The sequence below is a fragment of the Leptodactylus fuscus genome, chromosome 6 (assembly GCF_031893055.1).
Source record: "Leptodactylus fuscus isolate aLepFus1 chromosome 6, aLepFus1.hap2, whole genome shotgun sequence".
Lineage (NCBI taxonomy): Eukaryota > Metazoa > Chordata > Amphibia > Anura > Leptodactylidae > Leptodactylus > Leptodactylus fuscus.
This window is the reverse complement of record NC_134270.1, coordinates 68,910,578-68,926,933: the sequence shown is the minus strand read 5'-3', so window position 1 is coordinate 68,926,933 and position 16,356 is coordinate 68,910,578. Positions and strand designations below refer to the sequence as shown.

General features: G+C 38.7%; 1 protein-coding gene across 1 annotated transcript in view; it reads left to right on the top strand.

Annotated features, from left to right (window-relative positions):
* Nucleotides 1-16,356, top strand: part of LOC142210761 (leukocyte antigen CD37-like) — a 69,288-nt gene that overhangs the window by 40,148 nt on the left and 12,784 nt on the right. The window contains exons 2-4 of the mRNA XM_075280161.1: nucleotides 3,602-3,675; nucleotides 7,170-7,242; nucleotides 9,105-9,229. Of these exons, the coding sequence (XP_075136262.1) occupies nucleotides 3,610-3,675; nucleotides 7,170-7,242; nucleotides 9,105-9,229 (264 nt within the window). The 5' untranslated portion in view covers nucleotides 3,602-3,609. The remainder of the gene's footprint in view (nucleotides 1-3,601; nucleotides 3,676-7,169; nucleotides 7,243-9,104; nucleotides 9,230-16,356) is intronic.

The following is a 16,356-nucleotide window of genomic DNA, read 5'->3' as shown; positions in this document are numbered from 1 at the left end:
CCAATCAGTCATGTTTCCATCTTCTGCCCCAAGAAACTGGACTAGGGGACGGAAACCCGGCAGTCAGTTTTCAAACCCATTCTCTTGAATGGCTTTGCAAAGTGACCGCCCGTGTGTGTCTGCTGCCTCTCCGCGGCGAAACCGTTTTATTTTTAACCGGACACAAAGTCGGACATGCAGGACTTTGTGTCCGGTTAACCCCTTCTAATAAAGCCGTGACACAACCTAAATACAGCTAAAAGATTGGGAGGGCAAGTGGGTGACGTCTAGATAACAACTCTGCAGCAAGACTCGAGTGCCGGATGTACTTGTATCTTTCTGCTGTGGCCCTTACTTAACCAATCAGTAAACATTGTCTGGGTACAGGGAAATTTCCCTGTGACCCTGGCAACCAATCAAGGGAAATACTTGCCTGAGGCCTGTGTAAGGACAGCCAATCACAGGCCATCACTGGGTGACCAAAAGCTGCCTAACAACTGGCCGGGAAAAATACTTCCCACCAAAATTACCTCAGGAAGCCAACCATGGATACCAGTAATCCCATTGATCACCTTCCTGAAGGCCCAGGTTCTGCCATTCTGTCCCCAGATACTCTTACTTTTTAATCAGTTTCTCTCCTTGACTTAGATTTTCAGATCTTTTCAGCCTTTTTGATCTCTGTTACATATCTGACCCTTGGTTCACCCTTCTACGGGATCATGTCTTTAAAGATCTAGATGAATAATAGACTCCATGTGTTTCCATATCTGCATTGGATCAGACTTTCGTTCAATTAGTCCATCAGTGTTCACTTCTACATTTACATTACATAGCAGCTAAATTATTCATGGCGGTAATAATGCAGGAACTGGATTGGTGCTGGGGATATTATTCCGTACTGTAAAGCTTGGGATACTCTCCAGAGAACTTTCTACTCAAGATGCAGCAGATTAGAAGTTAACTAGTTTTGAGCAGCCATTAAGCCCATTATGTAGAGCACAGGGTAATTGAGTATGTCCCCTTCTCCTCCCCCAACCCAATAATAACACATAATAACCTAATGATCTTTTGGTAATTTCAGGACAGAACTGTAATGAAACCTCCAGATGTGTTTTTATGTTCTCCTTGAACTATAATTAAAGTGACAGTACTGATAATTTGATAATCTTCTCAATGCATCAAGAATCTTTATTAAAGAGACATCTTATAATGAATTACTTTATTAAAGTTATCTCTAATGGCCTCTGCTTGGTCAACTATAAGAGAAGATAAGCTATCTGAGACCTCCATGAGACCCGAGGGGCGTAGATCAGTTTCCATCACAGCAGTTTAGATTACATTCTTGCCCAGTGGTGGAATTTACTGCATATGGACTTATTATTGAGTTTAATGGCTTCTCTTAGTGGTCATTTTGATGGAATCTATCATGAAGATACACCACTTGAACATCAAACACCTCAATGGATGCAAAGGTGTTATGGTATTTACACTCAGGCCTCCTGAGCAACAATAAAGGTGGCCATACATGCCCAATAGTTAGTCAACCCTCATTTGGTGGACAGCTATTACTCTTGATGCCTCAAGTACATGCATGCTCAGGTTATCCAAGTGTGCTTGTGTTCTGAATGGAGTAAGGTAAATAATTCACTACCAGACCACTCTGGTGACACCATATTTCCCTGACAACAAAAGGACTGAGTACATAAAATTCAACATGCCGGATCCTTCTTTCTCTCAAGTGTATTTGTGACGAGAAAGTTTAGACATCCTCACATACATCAAATAGACAGTCAGCCCTACCCAAATTGGTAGGTTTGGCAGATATTAATCTGATGTGTATGGACAAGTCTGATGCCCAACATTGTCAAAATGCTGCACTTTACAGTCCCTGCATAGTGAATGAGATTTTGGCTCATCCCAACCACACATTTCAGAAAAAAAATCTGGTGCCCCATTCCATTTTTTTTTATAACCCTTGAGACAGTTCCAAATCCCTAAATGCAATTCCTTTTGGTAGAGGAGTTCTTGCCATCCAATAGCAAAGGTAATGGGGCCCCTTCTCTACATGAAGAATTCACTCATTGTATATTATGGCCATTGTTGGTAATACTCTTGTTCTGAACAAAGACTTTGATGAATAGTTATACCGAAAGTGTACACAAGAGTTTCTGTTCCTTAGTCAATAAGTACATTCTCATATCTGTAGCGGCACATCCTTCTTTGTAGACAGAAAGTTCTCTACATTGCTATTGTATTTTCCATTCACCTAGTGCATACAGACTACCCCAAGTTGTTTTATAAAGGGTTTTCATGAAGTTATCCTAACATGTTTTGGTCAAACTGGTTTTGCACTCCATGAGAGATCTCAATACCAGAGCACTCAGGATTGAGCTTTATATTGTGAACAAGTACTGTCTAAGTTATCTCCAGTGTCTAAGACTGTTTTGGAAACATTTTCAGAACGTGGTCAGGACAACCTCAGTCAGCTGTATAACCACAGGAGATCCCACATGGGTACGTGCAGTCAGTAACGTGTCAAAAGCTATTACACACATATAATATACTAAAATATATTAGTGTTAGTGTATTGATGAATAGTTATTGTTGGGCACATGACGTTGTTACTTTTTTCCTATTAGACCCACAATGTTGGTGTATTTTAATGTATAAACTGGCTTACTATAGCAGCTATCTATTCTGTACCATCATGTCACAAATATCATAGCTATACCCTATGACTGCTAAGGCACTGATATACCTCATAGTAGTACGAACCTCCACATAACCGCCATATCATAAGTTATAAAGTCGAATATTAGATTTATGAAGATGAGTTGTTCATCCAGGGTTTTATACTGATCACTATATTGGAGTCAGGAAAGAATTTCTTTCCCATAAAATGGAGCTGTCATCCTCTGAATCAATGGGGTTAGACTGGACTAGATTGACCTGTGTCTTTTATTCAACTTTATCAGCTATGCTATAATGTTACTAAATAAAAAAAAATGAACATAGTACCCAGGGGTGAACCTAGCCTCTCTGCTGTCTGAGCCCCCACCCCAAAAAGAAATACATGTGATTTTACACATTACTAGCATCTTACAATAAGCTATAAAAAGCTTGACCACAACTTCACAGCTTTCTTTTCTATCATAAGAGAGCTAGTGCTGATCTCTTCTCGTCTAGAATCAGGAGGTGTCATAGTATGTATCAGAACTAGGAGTAGATCAATGGTTCTTAACCAGGGTTCGATCGAACCCTAGGCCATATGCACGGTTCATTTTGTGTACAAGTAAAAAAAACATATACCTATGTCTTGAATTTGGAAATAAATCATATTTGATTTATCACTAAAGAAGGGTTCAGTGAATGTTCATATGAAACTGGTGGGTTCGGTACCTCAAACAAGATTAAGAACCACTGAAGTAGATACTGTAATTCATATGTTATATGTGCCATCTCCTCCATATACACATTGCCAATGTAGCACATAGAAATAGCCACTGACTGCCCGCCTTAAATTATCTGTATATTGTAATACACACTGATACGTGTAAGACATGGTAGAATGATGTTCATGTAATGACCTATATATAATTTTGTTTTTGTTCTTGTTCTACAGGAGAAAAGATGGCTATGAAAGGCTGCCTGAGCGTAACTAAATATTTCCTGTTTGTGTTCAACCTTTTTTTCTTTGTAAGTATCACATAGATTTCATTTTATATTTTCATATTGCTATTTCATGGTCTGTTATAGCGCTACTGTAGAGTGCCATGATAACAGCTAGTATTTACTGTATTGTGTTATATCTAAATTATATTATGAATATAACAATTGTACCAAAACTGTTTAGTGGACTTAGGCTGAGGTCCCACGTTGCGGAAAAGCAGCTTTTTTTTTTTTGCTGCAGCCAACAATGGCTACAACAGAACTAGGAAATATATAGAAGTACTTATATTTCAACCTTCTGTGCAATCCACTCCTAACGCAACAAAATCTGAAATAAAAAAAAGCTGTGTTTCTGATATGTGAGACACCAATCTTAGGGTAAAGCTGCATGTAGTGAAACGCAGGGAAAAAAAACACATCAGAAACTCATCACATTTTTTCTCTGCATCATTTTCCATTGCCTTATCAGAGAGTTTTCCTCTGCGGACTTTCTACCCTTTTTATAAGTATACGATAAACGCCAGCATTTCTGTAGGTATAATTGACATGCTTTTCTGCTGCAGATTGTTTTCTGCAATGTGTGAATGGGATTAGTCAGAATTGCATCCACTTTACAAATACTGTAAAACTCAGTGTTTTTGCAACCTGGGGCCCTGGCCTTAAACAGGCTTTGCAGCACATTCTCAACTATCAGGTCTTAGACTGAAGGATCATTTTTGTGTTTTTTTCTTACACTTTTAACATTGCCCAATACAAACACTTAAGGCCATTTGTCTCCCTGAATGTGTGTTCATACTCCACTACATTTGGTACTTAATAAGGTTTTCACACAATATACACTATCCACAGAATAAATGTCTAATCTCTAGGATTCAGACCATTGGAACAAGTTATCCATGTTAGGGTCCATTCACACGGAGTAACGCCAGGGGGCAACCATACCACTCCCAGACAACATTGTGCCAAGGTTACTTAGTTAGAACTGGATCATACACAGTATTCAGTATGGTTACCATGACATGTGTACAGCCCATTGTACAGGGCTGCGTCACCGCGCCAATTGGCAGTTTGTCTGGGAGAATAAAGGTATTGGTACATTCTAAAGCGTCTGGGCCCCAATGATAAATCAGTAGCGAGGCATCTCCACTATCATGCACAAATCATAGCACAGGTCTTATGCAGAAGTCCATGCAATTTATCTATGTGTCGGTCTTACAGTGCCATCTTACAGGTTTAATGCATGAAGCTGTAACCTGCATGAGGCTATATGATTATTAGGAAAAAAAAACACAGATTTTTACACCTTACCTTCTCTGACATCTACAGTAGATTCCTTTGGATAGGCTGGAGACCTTTTACAATCATTGCCACATGTAGTAATTTCAGATCACACTTGACTCGCATGATGTTCTTTGTTTCCAGACTTTTTATTGCTCGGTTTTATTTCCCATTGAATTTTGTATCAAATTCTTACACATTTTTACATTTTTTTGACAATCAATCCAGAACTGAACAGGCACCAGGCCTGAAATAACCTAGGCCTGTTATGGGATGCTTCATTTTCCAAATGATGATCTGCTGTTAAAACATTAGAAATTGAGAACAAACTGGAGTGAACTGAACCGTTGTTGCATATTTTCTTTAAAGTTTTCCTACAGGACAGTCCGATTAGCTTGCCAGCATTATAAGAACATGCTTTAGTCGTGAATTGTGTTCAAGCTATTAGACGTTTTTTCTCAGAAACAATATTAAGAAACCTAGATATTTTCCGGGTGTGGTACGCCACTACTAAATCTGTGTCTGGGTGATTGGACAGTTTTGGATAGTTCTCAGTGTGAACACATAACCCATAGTATGGCTTTATTGTAGCAGTTAACTTCCTAATGCTGGGGCCCCACGGAACAGAAACACCACGATTTGCCCGCAGCGGAGACGCTGTGGATAAAATCGCAGCATTGTACAGTGCAGGCAAAGTGGATGGGATTCATGCGAATTCCATCCCTACTGTGCGGAAAAGATCGTAGCGCGGATACGCTGCGATTTGCAAAGCCGTCGCGGCTTTGCAAATCACAGCATGTCAATTATATCTATGGAAATGCCAGCAGCTTTCCCGGAGATATAATGTTAAGAGAGAGTTCGCAGAGGAAAACTCTGTGAACTTTCTTTTAAAAGCGCTGCGGAAAGAACCGCAATGCGTTCACGCAGCGGTTCTTCCCGCAGCGCTTTAGTGCTGCGGATACGGCCCGTGGGGCTTTAGGGAGCCTTCACATGGAGTTTACGCTCCGCTCATTCTGAACGTAAACTCGTTCAGAATGAGCGGCGTTAAAACAGATCCCATTGATTTCTATGGGTGCCAGCATACGCGCGCTACCCATTGAAATCAATGGGATCTGTTTTAACGCCGCTCATTCTGAACGAGTTTACGGAGCGTAAACTCCGTGTGAAGGCTCCCTTAGACAGTATTGCCTGGTATTTGTTTTTCTCTCCACTTTCTCTCCTTGATGTTGGGGTCATTCCCCATCCCCTCATTTACTAACCTCACAGTTTTCTACCATTCAGTAGTGAAGGATCCCATAATAGTTCCATGGTCTGAGACGACAAAATTTGTTAATATCCAATCTACTGTATATTTTCTACAATACACCAATATTATTTTAACATCATACTGGAGGCCATTAGCTCTATTGGAAAAAAGATATCTAATGCCTTCTCTTACAATGGCCTGAAAATGTACTGTCTTGTTCTGCCTCTCCACCATGATGGCACCCTATAGAAAAGGGAAATGTATATGAAGCTAAGTGTACAGATGGGACACAACTGATCATCGTGCTGAGAAGTAACGCAGGAAAGTCCAAGCTAAGCTTTTATACCAGTGTCTCTGGGCCATAAGTTACTCACCTAAGGCCAGGTTCACATCTGTGTTCTGGTTTCCGTTCGGGCGGTCCACTTGGGGACCCTCCGAACAAAAACCTAATCCGCATAAAAAAGCAGTTACCTAGCTAGATGTCCCTAGCTTGTCCGCAAAAACGGATGGCATACTGATGACACGCTGAGTACATCAGTGTGCCGTCCTAGGTTTTTAGTCTGCCATAGGCTTAGACAACTCCATTCTGCAAAAACTGAACAGAATAGGAACTGTTCTATCTGATGTGGCACGGAGTCACAGCTTACACACTGATCAGTGAAAAACATGGTTGTGTGCATGTACCCATAAAAATGAATGACGTTTGCTCTTTCTAATCGCTTCCCTCACTGGCTAAAAGATGGGACTGTTAAACTGAAGACAAATTATATGCCTATATAGGTTAATGAAAATGGTTTGTTTAATCTCGACAAGTTGCTGTTTATATAATTCCAAAATAAGTTATGCAAACTACACTATTTGTACAGTCAGCTCTATAATGTAGCAATTGCAATCTGTATTTCAAATACCAATATCAGACATAACATGGCGGTCAGAACATAACTGGTTTTTATATGATACCTTTATCAAATGACATTGTATGTTCTCTTCCTGACAGATCCTGGGAGGCGTGTTGCTATGTTTTGGACTATGGATTTTGTTTGACAGGAGCAGTTTTGCCCTCATGATAGGTGAGTGAGATCATTTTTGGACTGGCCCTATTGCTTACATGCCATGTCTTTTTATTTACATCACTGAAGAGTAAGAAAGCTTTTTGGCTGCCTTGAACTGTCATTAGAATTGTGGTCTTCATTATATCAGTATTAACCCATTCTCTTCTGCAGAGGTCTAGGTATTTCTGGTAATAAGCCAAGCTTGAGTACTCACTTTATCCTTGTTACAAACCAGACATATGCAGGTCAGGCTTTGTACATCATATTTTGGCGCTATAAATTGTATCCGTTATACTGTTCCGAAGAGTTAAAACAGGATAAATAATTTGACTGCTGTCGTAAACCTGGCCTTAATATATCCAGTCAAACATGAACTAGTAGTACAACAGGTTAAAAGCACACCACATGCACCACATTTATGACACATTATGATTTGAATGGAACGGTTGAAGCCTCTCTGGAAAGTGGGTATGGCTAAAGTTGTGATACCATGCGCCAAAAATACTGGTGCATTTTTCTGGTGTAAACTTAGTCATCTAATAGGAAGAGTGAAGTTAGACTAGACCAGTGATGGCGAACTTATGGCACGGGTGCCAGAGGTGGCACTCAGAGCCCTCTCTTTGGGCACCCATCTGTGGAACAGATTATACTGTGTGTAGGCCACCGTGGAGCAAATTGTATTGTGTGGGGACCACTGTGCAGCATATTATACTGTGTGGGGGCCACTGTGGAGTAGATTGTACTCTGTAGGGGTCACTGTGAAGCAGATTGGACTGTGGGGGTCACTGTGGATCAGAAAGCTCTATAAATCCCCATTCATATGACCATATTTTGCAGGTCTATAATTGTGTTAAATTTCCATGTTGGCACTTGGTGATAAATTAGTGGGTTTTGGGTTGCAGTTTGGGCACTCTGTCTCTATAAGGTTCGGCATCACTGGACTAGACCATCTAAACATAAACCAGATTTATCAAATAGCATTAGACTTGGCATTGGGGAGAGGGGTGATTTAAACATGTTTTTTGTTTATTTTTTTATAGCTTTTGTTTTTAGACATCTTAAGGGAGTTTTGAACCATGGGTGGTCTCATTACGAAAACAATACACTGCAATGCTACTGAATTGTAATTTATTGTAAAATGCCTATGCTTCTATTATTGGCTGTCTATCACTAACTGAACTAGAAGCGTACTGATGACAAGTCAGAAACCTGTGACCTGACCCTGGTTCAGGTAATGGCAATCACCAGAAAGATGTCAGCTAAGCATAAAAAGAAGGCATAAATGCATAAAATATACATTATACTGAAACATTTCCTCTTACTCTCTGAGATTGAGTAGGTAGATTGGACTATATTTTCATAGTAAGCTGTTCCCTTTAACTATGCTCTGTGTCTGTTGCTCCATAGACAAATTGCAGGCTATTGTAGATGGCGACATGTATTTTAATAACAGATTTACAGGGCAAAGATATCATCTGATTATATAATCTTCTCCAAAAGGAGTTATTCTGACAGTAACATTATTTGCAGTATTCACGTTCTTGCCGTTTCCTAATATGCAGGTAGATTCACTAAAGGTGAGAATTTACTACGTTCCATAAAATAACTAGTTAAAAACCTGCTATTCCGCCATCAGATCCCATAAAGAAAGCAACTCAGGTAGGAATAAAACAGCTCAATTATAAAGTTCAGTCATGAGAAAATAGAGACATATAGATGAATAAAGAGAATTATAGGCCAAGCTCCAACTTGCAGGGATCTTTGTAGTTTGATCCCCCAGGCTAGGGCTGAAATCTTCAGTAAGAAAGCAGAATGATTCAGCAGTTGATGTTTATGTAACCAGTTCCTTCCCTCTCACTCCCCTTCTTTCTTTTCTTAAGGGTCTTCTACACCCACCTTGAAGATTTGGTCCTATGTGTTGTCAGGAGTTGGAATCCTCACAATGCTGCTGGGTTTTCTCGGCTGCCTTGGCTCATTAAAAGAAATCAAGTGTCTCCTTGGATTTGTAAGCATATTTTTTCTTTTGTTTAACCAGTACACAGAGTATCTGAACTTTTTGACACAGTTTATTTATGTCATCGATGAATCCATACTTTTTTTCTAGAAAAAATAAAGGGGCTGTGTTTTACTAACCTCAAAGTTCTGTAAAGAGCTTATTCTATTAGACATAACACTATATATACTATATATACTTTTAGATAATCTAGACACACTCCAATTGCTTAAAAAATTACTGTAGTATTTGATTATTGAGCCTCTGTATAGTATTTTAGTTACTGAATGAATTACTGACACCTCTATTGTGAAGTTATATGCTTCCCCCTGGAGCACCTCTAATGTACACAGTGTTTACTGTATGAACAGTCAAACTCACAAGGCAGGTCTATGGGTGTCAGATTAAAATTCTTATAGGCCTGTACTGTGATCTGGACCTCCTGTTGATACACTGTGTGCAGCAGAGAGGAGATCAGTGTTTAGGAAGGGAGCACATAACTTCACAATAAAGCTATCAGTAAGTTATTCAGTAAAACTACACTACATACAGGCTCATTTTCAAGCAAGGAGAAAACCCTTTATTTTTTACTGGAGTGATTTTTATTAAATAAAGCTGGTTTAAAAGTGCATGTGCGTCCATTGTATGGCAAAGATATAATGTACTTAGCCTAAGAGAACTTTAATGTATACTATTTCAGTCATAAAAGTGGCCTATACTCTATATATAGTACACACTCAAACATATCCCATAAAGTTTTACGCTTCAAATATTTAATAGTTGGTATTATTATATACAAATCAGGCATAACTCCCCTTTTCTAGACGTATGGAATTAACCAGTAATATCACATAGACTGAAAGTATATATTCCGTACAGAACAGGATGGTAATAATGAAATCATGGACACTTGGCAGTGGTAAAATACTTCCAACATCTGCTGTGAATACAGTCCCATGTATATCGTAGATGACTGCAGCACAGAAATATGGAGGCCATCTGTTCGGGTCAATTTCTAAATCAGCCTGTATGTAAACTTGATTTCCATGCAGTTGCTTCAGGAAAAAAGTACTGGAGCCAAAGAACTTGTGTTAGGTCATCTGGAAGTCATTAAGAATGGTAACTGAGATTCATGGTGTCTTGGGATTTTCTTTGTAACCACTTAAATCAAGTCTCAACCATGTAAAACTAAGTCAATTCTGAACAGTGAAGGAATTCCTTGCACACATATATACTGAGGGAGTGACTTTATATTAATCCTTACATTATAAATAATGCTTTTGCTAGACTTTCTGTTTCTGGAAATTTCAGTTATGGTGAATATGAGAATTTTCTCTGTAGTCTGATGTGTTTAGGACCCTTTAATTTCTGCCATTGTTTTCTCTAAAGTATAGAAGACCTTATTGGTTTACAAAATTAAAGGTTTAACTTAAAGGGGTTGTCCAGGATATTTACAGTATATTATTATTATTATTATTATTATTATTATTAATAAAGAGAACCCAGTATGTTTTTTACTGGTTGCTTCTGTAAGTAACAGCACTATCTGCTCTGCTATTCCATGCTGTAAGAAAACAGAAAAAAGGCAACTCTGGGCTTCCATCAGTATCATCAGAGGTTATGGGTTGGTTTAATGAATGTGCACTGTATTGTACATTCTGCTTTATTCTGCTCTAAGAATTCTGCTCTATTCTGCTTGTGTCTACTTCTGTAACATATTACTGTGTATTATCCTGTATCTGTATTACTATGCTGCTGTAACATGCTGAAATTTCCCCACTGTGGGACTATTAAAGGATTATCTTATCTTAAGTTATCTTAAAATGACTAACAGGAGACATGCAGAACCAAAATAGAGGTCACCACAACTCCCACTTTCATCAGGGGGTAGGTAGGGAGGTGTATATCCCAAGTGCCAGGGGTAGGTTCCAGCAAGTCACTCTGCCCGGGGTAGGTTATTCAGATGCAGGACTTGGGTCAGCAATAAAAGGGTTATTCCCAAGGTATCTCAAGGATCCTATCTATACGGCTAGCTTATGTAAATTGAATAGTTTTCCTAAATACATTGCTTTAGCAATGATGCTTTGTTTTCCTGCTATTTGAAATTATTCCTCCCATTGTTTACACAGCGTTTTCATAGCACTGGACCTGTGTGATATGACAGATGACATCACTCACTGCTCTCACTGTTATATACAGTTATGACGTTCAGCTATTTGCATTTTACTGATAAAGCCCTGTCTATAATTTCTCTATGTAAACACACAGATAATACTGAGTCCTTCTCTAGAAGCATGTGCATATTATCTGATCAGCATTTATATTAGATTTCTAGGTTCTAGGATCAATAAAAAAATAGTTCATCTACCTTGTTACTGCAAGGAAGAGGTAGGATTTGTCATAAGGCCTAAATACATTATTTACCTTTCCCTTTTGGAGCATAGACTTCTATATAAGGACAAGTTTGTATCTTCTTTTGTATAAGAATAAGGTACTCGTGCATTCACTTAACCTGTTTTCTAAGGAATCTTTGGCTATAGTAATGCCTATCTCCATCTTGATCACACAAGTGCTGAGTATGTTTTTGGCACTCATTGCTAAACTTTTGTTTGTGTCAATGGCTGCCGTATAAATGAGCGACTCGTAATTTGGCTAATGATTACACGACCAGATAAATGATATCATGTTCTGTGCACGGGTGTAGTATCCCATTATGATTCAAGGCAAGGAACTGCGCGTCTCAACAGAGTAACAAATGGATCATTGCCCTTAAGCACCAGAGAACATGTAGGCGCAGAATCCTTGAAATAAAAAAATATATTTTTCTTTATCAATTTTATCCATAAAGACCCACTTCTTTAGCTAAAAAATTCTAACTCACAGTAGCAAATTTAAAGGAACATTCCCGGCAAAATGTATACACAGTATCATGCTTAGTGCAGGGCCTAATGGGAGAATCCAGGAACACCAAAGAAAAAAGTTATTCCTATCAAGTCAGGCCTGTCTTAAAGGGATATTTCATTTTTTATGTTTATTAATGTGTTTAGAATGTGATCTTTTAATGTGATATAGCATACAATATCATCATTTTCTAACATAAATGCATTTAAGATTCTGTTCCGCTCCATTTATTATATTACTCCCTTCTGCACTGTAGAATAGTATTGCCCATGACCCAGTCCTATGTAAGGCCTTATTCACACAACTGTGCCATTTTTCACAGACCATGATAAACAGTCATGTTGGTTTGTTGAGGCCTGTTGAAAGGGGATTATTTACGTTTGTAAATAACGGTTGCATGATGGCTGTTTTTCAAATGACCGTCATATCACCCTTTTAAAACTCATGAATGTCTATAAGTGCATTCACGTGGCTACCTTGATGTCTGTTGAAACGGACAAAAATAGAGTGTGTCAGTTTTTTTACTTGCTTGAAAAAAGATCTGTCAAAAGAAATGGACATGTGAGTTAGTCATTTTAAAATTGGATGTTTTTCACTGTCAAGTGAATATGGCTTAATACATCCATAGTCTAACAGAATAGGACTAAACATGGCGTCATTCATGTGACACATTAAGTGACCTTTAGCAATCAGTAAGCAAATGGGTTACATAAATGCCATTGGTTGGCACATAAAGTATACGTAAGATTATAAAGGAATGTGTTCCACATACAGGATTGCTCTGGGAATTTGTGGTGAAAGTGCCCTACTGAATCACCAAGAGGGACTAACATTCAGTCTTTATAATTGTGTCATCATCACTGGCAACTCAAGGGTCATATATAGAAAATATAAATGAGTTGTCATTGCATTCCAATTCCTATGTTTGTTTAGTAATATATTGGTCAGGTAATTCAGAGGGGGCTCTGTGATGGTGGTATATATAGGGGTCATTATACGTGAGATTACACTATATTGGAGTGACAATATTTTTGTTCTTGTGACTGGCACCTTATATAGTCCTATTTAGTTTATCTATGGATGAATTTCAAAGGGCTACAAATGGACCATACAATTTTTCTTCTTTTAAAGACAGAATACTGCTGTTATGGAATTGCTAGGACAGCAATTCCCCAGTAGCTGCTGGACACCCTGGGGCAGGCACAAGAGACAGTGAGCCCTAAGGTGAAGCCCCCCACTGTCCCTTCCTATTGCCAGGTCCTATCCTACGTAATAGTCCTTAGAAAGTGAATCCAGCAACCAGCCACTTGTTTAAAAATATATCATTTTATTGGCATACTTCCATTAAAATCGCATAATGCTTAACATCTAGGTGACACTCCTTCGATGGACAGAAAGACAGCTAACGCGTTTCGGAAAGTATTTCCTTATTCGTAGCTAAGTATCAAACTAGAGGCTCCATACTTATAACACACAAACTCCTTGATTGGCAAATTGAATCAACCTGGATCAAAGTTCATTAACTCCCAAAATGCCAAAACATAAGGAGCTTGGTAACATGTTCAAAGACACAGTGTGAATAACGACATACCATATACTATCAACTCTGAGAACTCACTATGAAAAATGGAAGAGCATATTATACAATCCCACATTTTTCATATCAGAATGATATACAGTAAGTTCAGGAAGACGGAAACAATAATGATATTTAAAAAATTCTCCTATGAAATTTAATAATTTCAAAGTATCAAAAAAACGTAATAGGCGGCTACTCGAAGACGATCCCTTCCTATATATGTGATACACAAAACGCAGACAAGACGGAACAACAACAAAGGGAGGTCAGCTAGCCAGGGTACGGTAACAGTCGAGCAATGCAGTTCCAAATCGAAGTCCAAAAGAATAGTCAGTAGGAGAAGCCATGGTCAGGATTAAGAATACAAGTAACAAAACAGCAAGAGAAAGCCAGCAAGCACGAGGCAATAACAGGCACCAGAGTGAATGTGAGCCTAGACTAAATAGGGAAGAAGAACCTGATAGGAAGGCAGGCTGTCAATAACAGGGCAAGGCAAAAATTAACCACTAAATGGACAGAGGCAACAAGGGCAGAAGACGGGTGTGGTGCAAATTCAATTACAGAAGTAAAGCCGTGTTCACACAGTGCAACTAAAAACTCTAAGCAAATTATCAAACTGCACACGTCTCCTGCACCGCAGCATGCGAGCAGAGTGTGGCGCAGTGATCTGAACAGGCAGAGATGTTACAACTGCATAGAGAAAATAAGGATAAAGCAAATGTATATAACAAAGTGTATGATATCCTGTTTTGTTTCACAACTGTTCTGAATTAGAATACATCTTTAACAAAGTATGCCTGTTTTTCCTGGAATGTTCCTCTAATACCAGTTCCCTAATTTGTACTGCTATAGTCATTGAAGAACCTTTGTAGTGGTCATTATTAATGCATATCATCTTTTAGGAAAAAGAGCAAATATGAAAGACAAAAACAGGTGGCCTATGTTAAAGTGTCCTTCTACTTCCAGAGTGGTGACACCGTACACCATTCATTTTATAATTCATCAGATTATTGTCCTTACTCATTGCAATTTAATGACTGTATTGTTCTCAGTAATCCATAGAGTTTCTTCTTGAGATATCATTAAGCAGAAACTTCATAATGGACCTTGTGTGATCATATCTGTTGGTCTGGGTCTATGGTCTGTTCAGGAAAGTATATAGGTTTTGTCAGCTCTGCTTTATTTCCTAATGGGCTTACATGATCTTTGTGTATTAGCTGTCCAAATTCATGTGCAGTATTAGTAGAGGCATAGTCACAGAGGCGGTGCAACTAAATCTATTGCAAGTAAAATCTACCTAAAGAAATAAACTTTAGGGAGATGAGAATCTAAAAGAACCACCTTTACATTAAATGTTCTAGCTGGGCTGTAAGGAATGCTTCCCCCTCCCCCCCCCCCCATGACAGTACTCTTCCATAGCCTTGTACTGTCAAGGGGGTCATTCTTCATAGCCCAGCATTAATGCTATTCTGTAAGGCCCGTCCTTCTGACAGTGCAGGGATATTGGTACCAACACTACCAGTAAAATGATAAAACAGATCCAGCACTATTGTTATTTCTGTTTCATTCCCTTCCTATAGCAGAACAGAATAACGTGAATCTAGCCTAGCAGTAAAGTATTACAATCCCCTACAGCACCTACTCAACTTCTTATAGTTTTAGAATTTACAGTAGTGAGTATATTATTCTATATTAAATAATATATCAATCTAAGTAATATTATTCACTATGTATACATCGGAGATGGTTCCTATATGTTGGTATCTAGGAATAAATGTATAACTGGGAACACCCCAGCAGTATGTATTGCTATACAGGACGGCTCGCCTTCTTGATTGGCAGAACTGAAAGTATTAGTCAGAATTTCCTTTAAGGGAAACGGCTGTTTTTCTTCACTCTCTGCACCTGGCAGTTATAAAACATTGCGCACATACAAGCACCAAAAGCTATAAACATTGTAGCTGGTTGTACATGGTACATTGAAAAGTATTACTCAGTGATCATATACATATCTGTTGCTCTTCTATAGAAAATGTAGAATATAGGAATGGCCCCTGAACATAACCAGTATGTGTACCCAAATTTACAACTGCAAACTAGTTATCAAAAAGCATCCCCTATTGTCATCTATGAAAACCTCACTATTTCACCACTTTTGTTACTGTATCCCAGTGGTATTGTATGCCAGGCTGTGCTCTAGTTTCAGTGTGTCTTGTGGTTTGTAACCTTTGCAGAGAAGGACTGACTATTTAGTAATATAGGCAATGCCCCGGATGTCAAGAGGTCCAAGTTAGGTGGAGAACTTGTTAAACATAAAGTGTAGAAGATTAAAATTACTAAATAAAAATGATGAAATGCAATATGTTAAAGGGCGCAGATCTATGCATGGCACTCTGAGCATGTTTTTTTTTTTTTTGTTTTTTTTTTAAATGTAGATTGTGAGCCCCTCATAGAGCTCACAATGTACATTTTTTCCCTATCAGTATGTCTTTTTTGGAATATGGGATGGAAATCCATGCAAACACGGGGAGAACATACAAACTCCTTGCAGATGGTTTTATGTCCTTGGTGGGATTTGAACACCAGGACTCCAGCACTGCAAGGCTGCAGTGCTAACCACTGAGCCACCGTGTGGCCCCTTCTGAGCATGTTGTCAGTC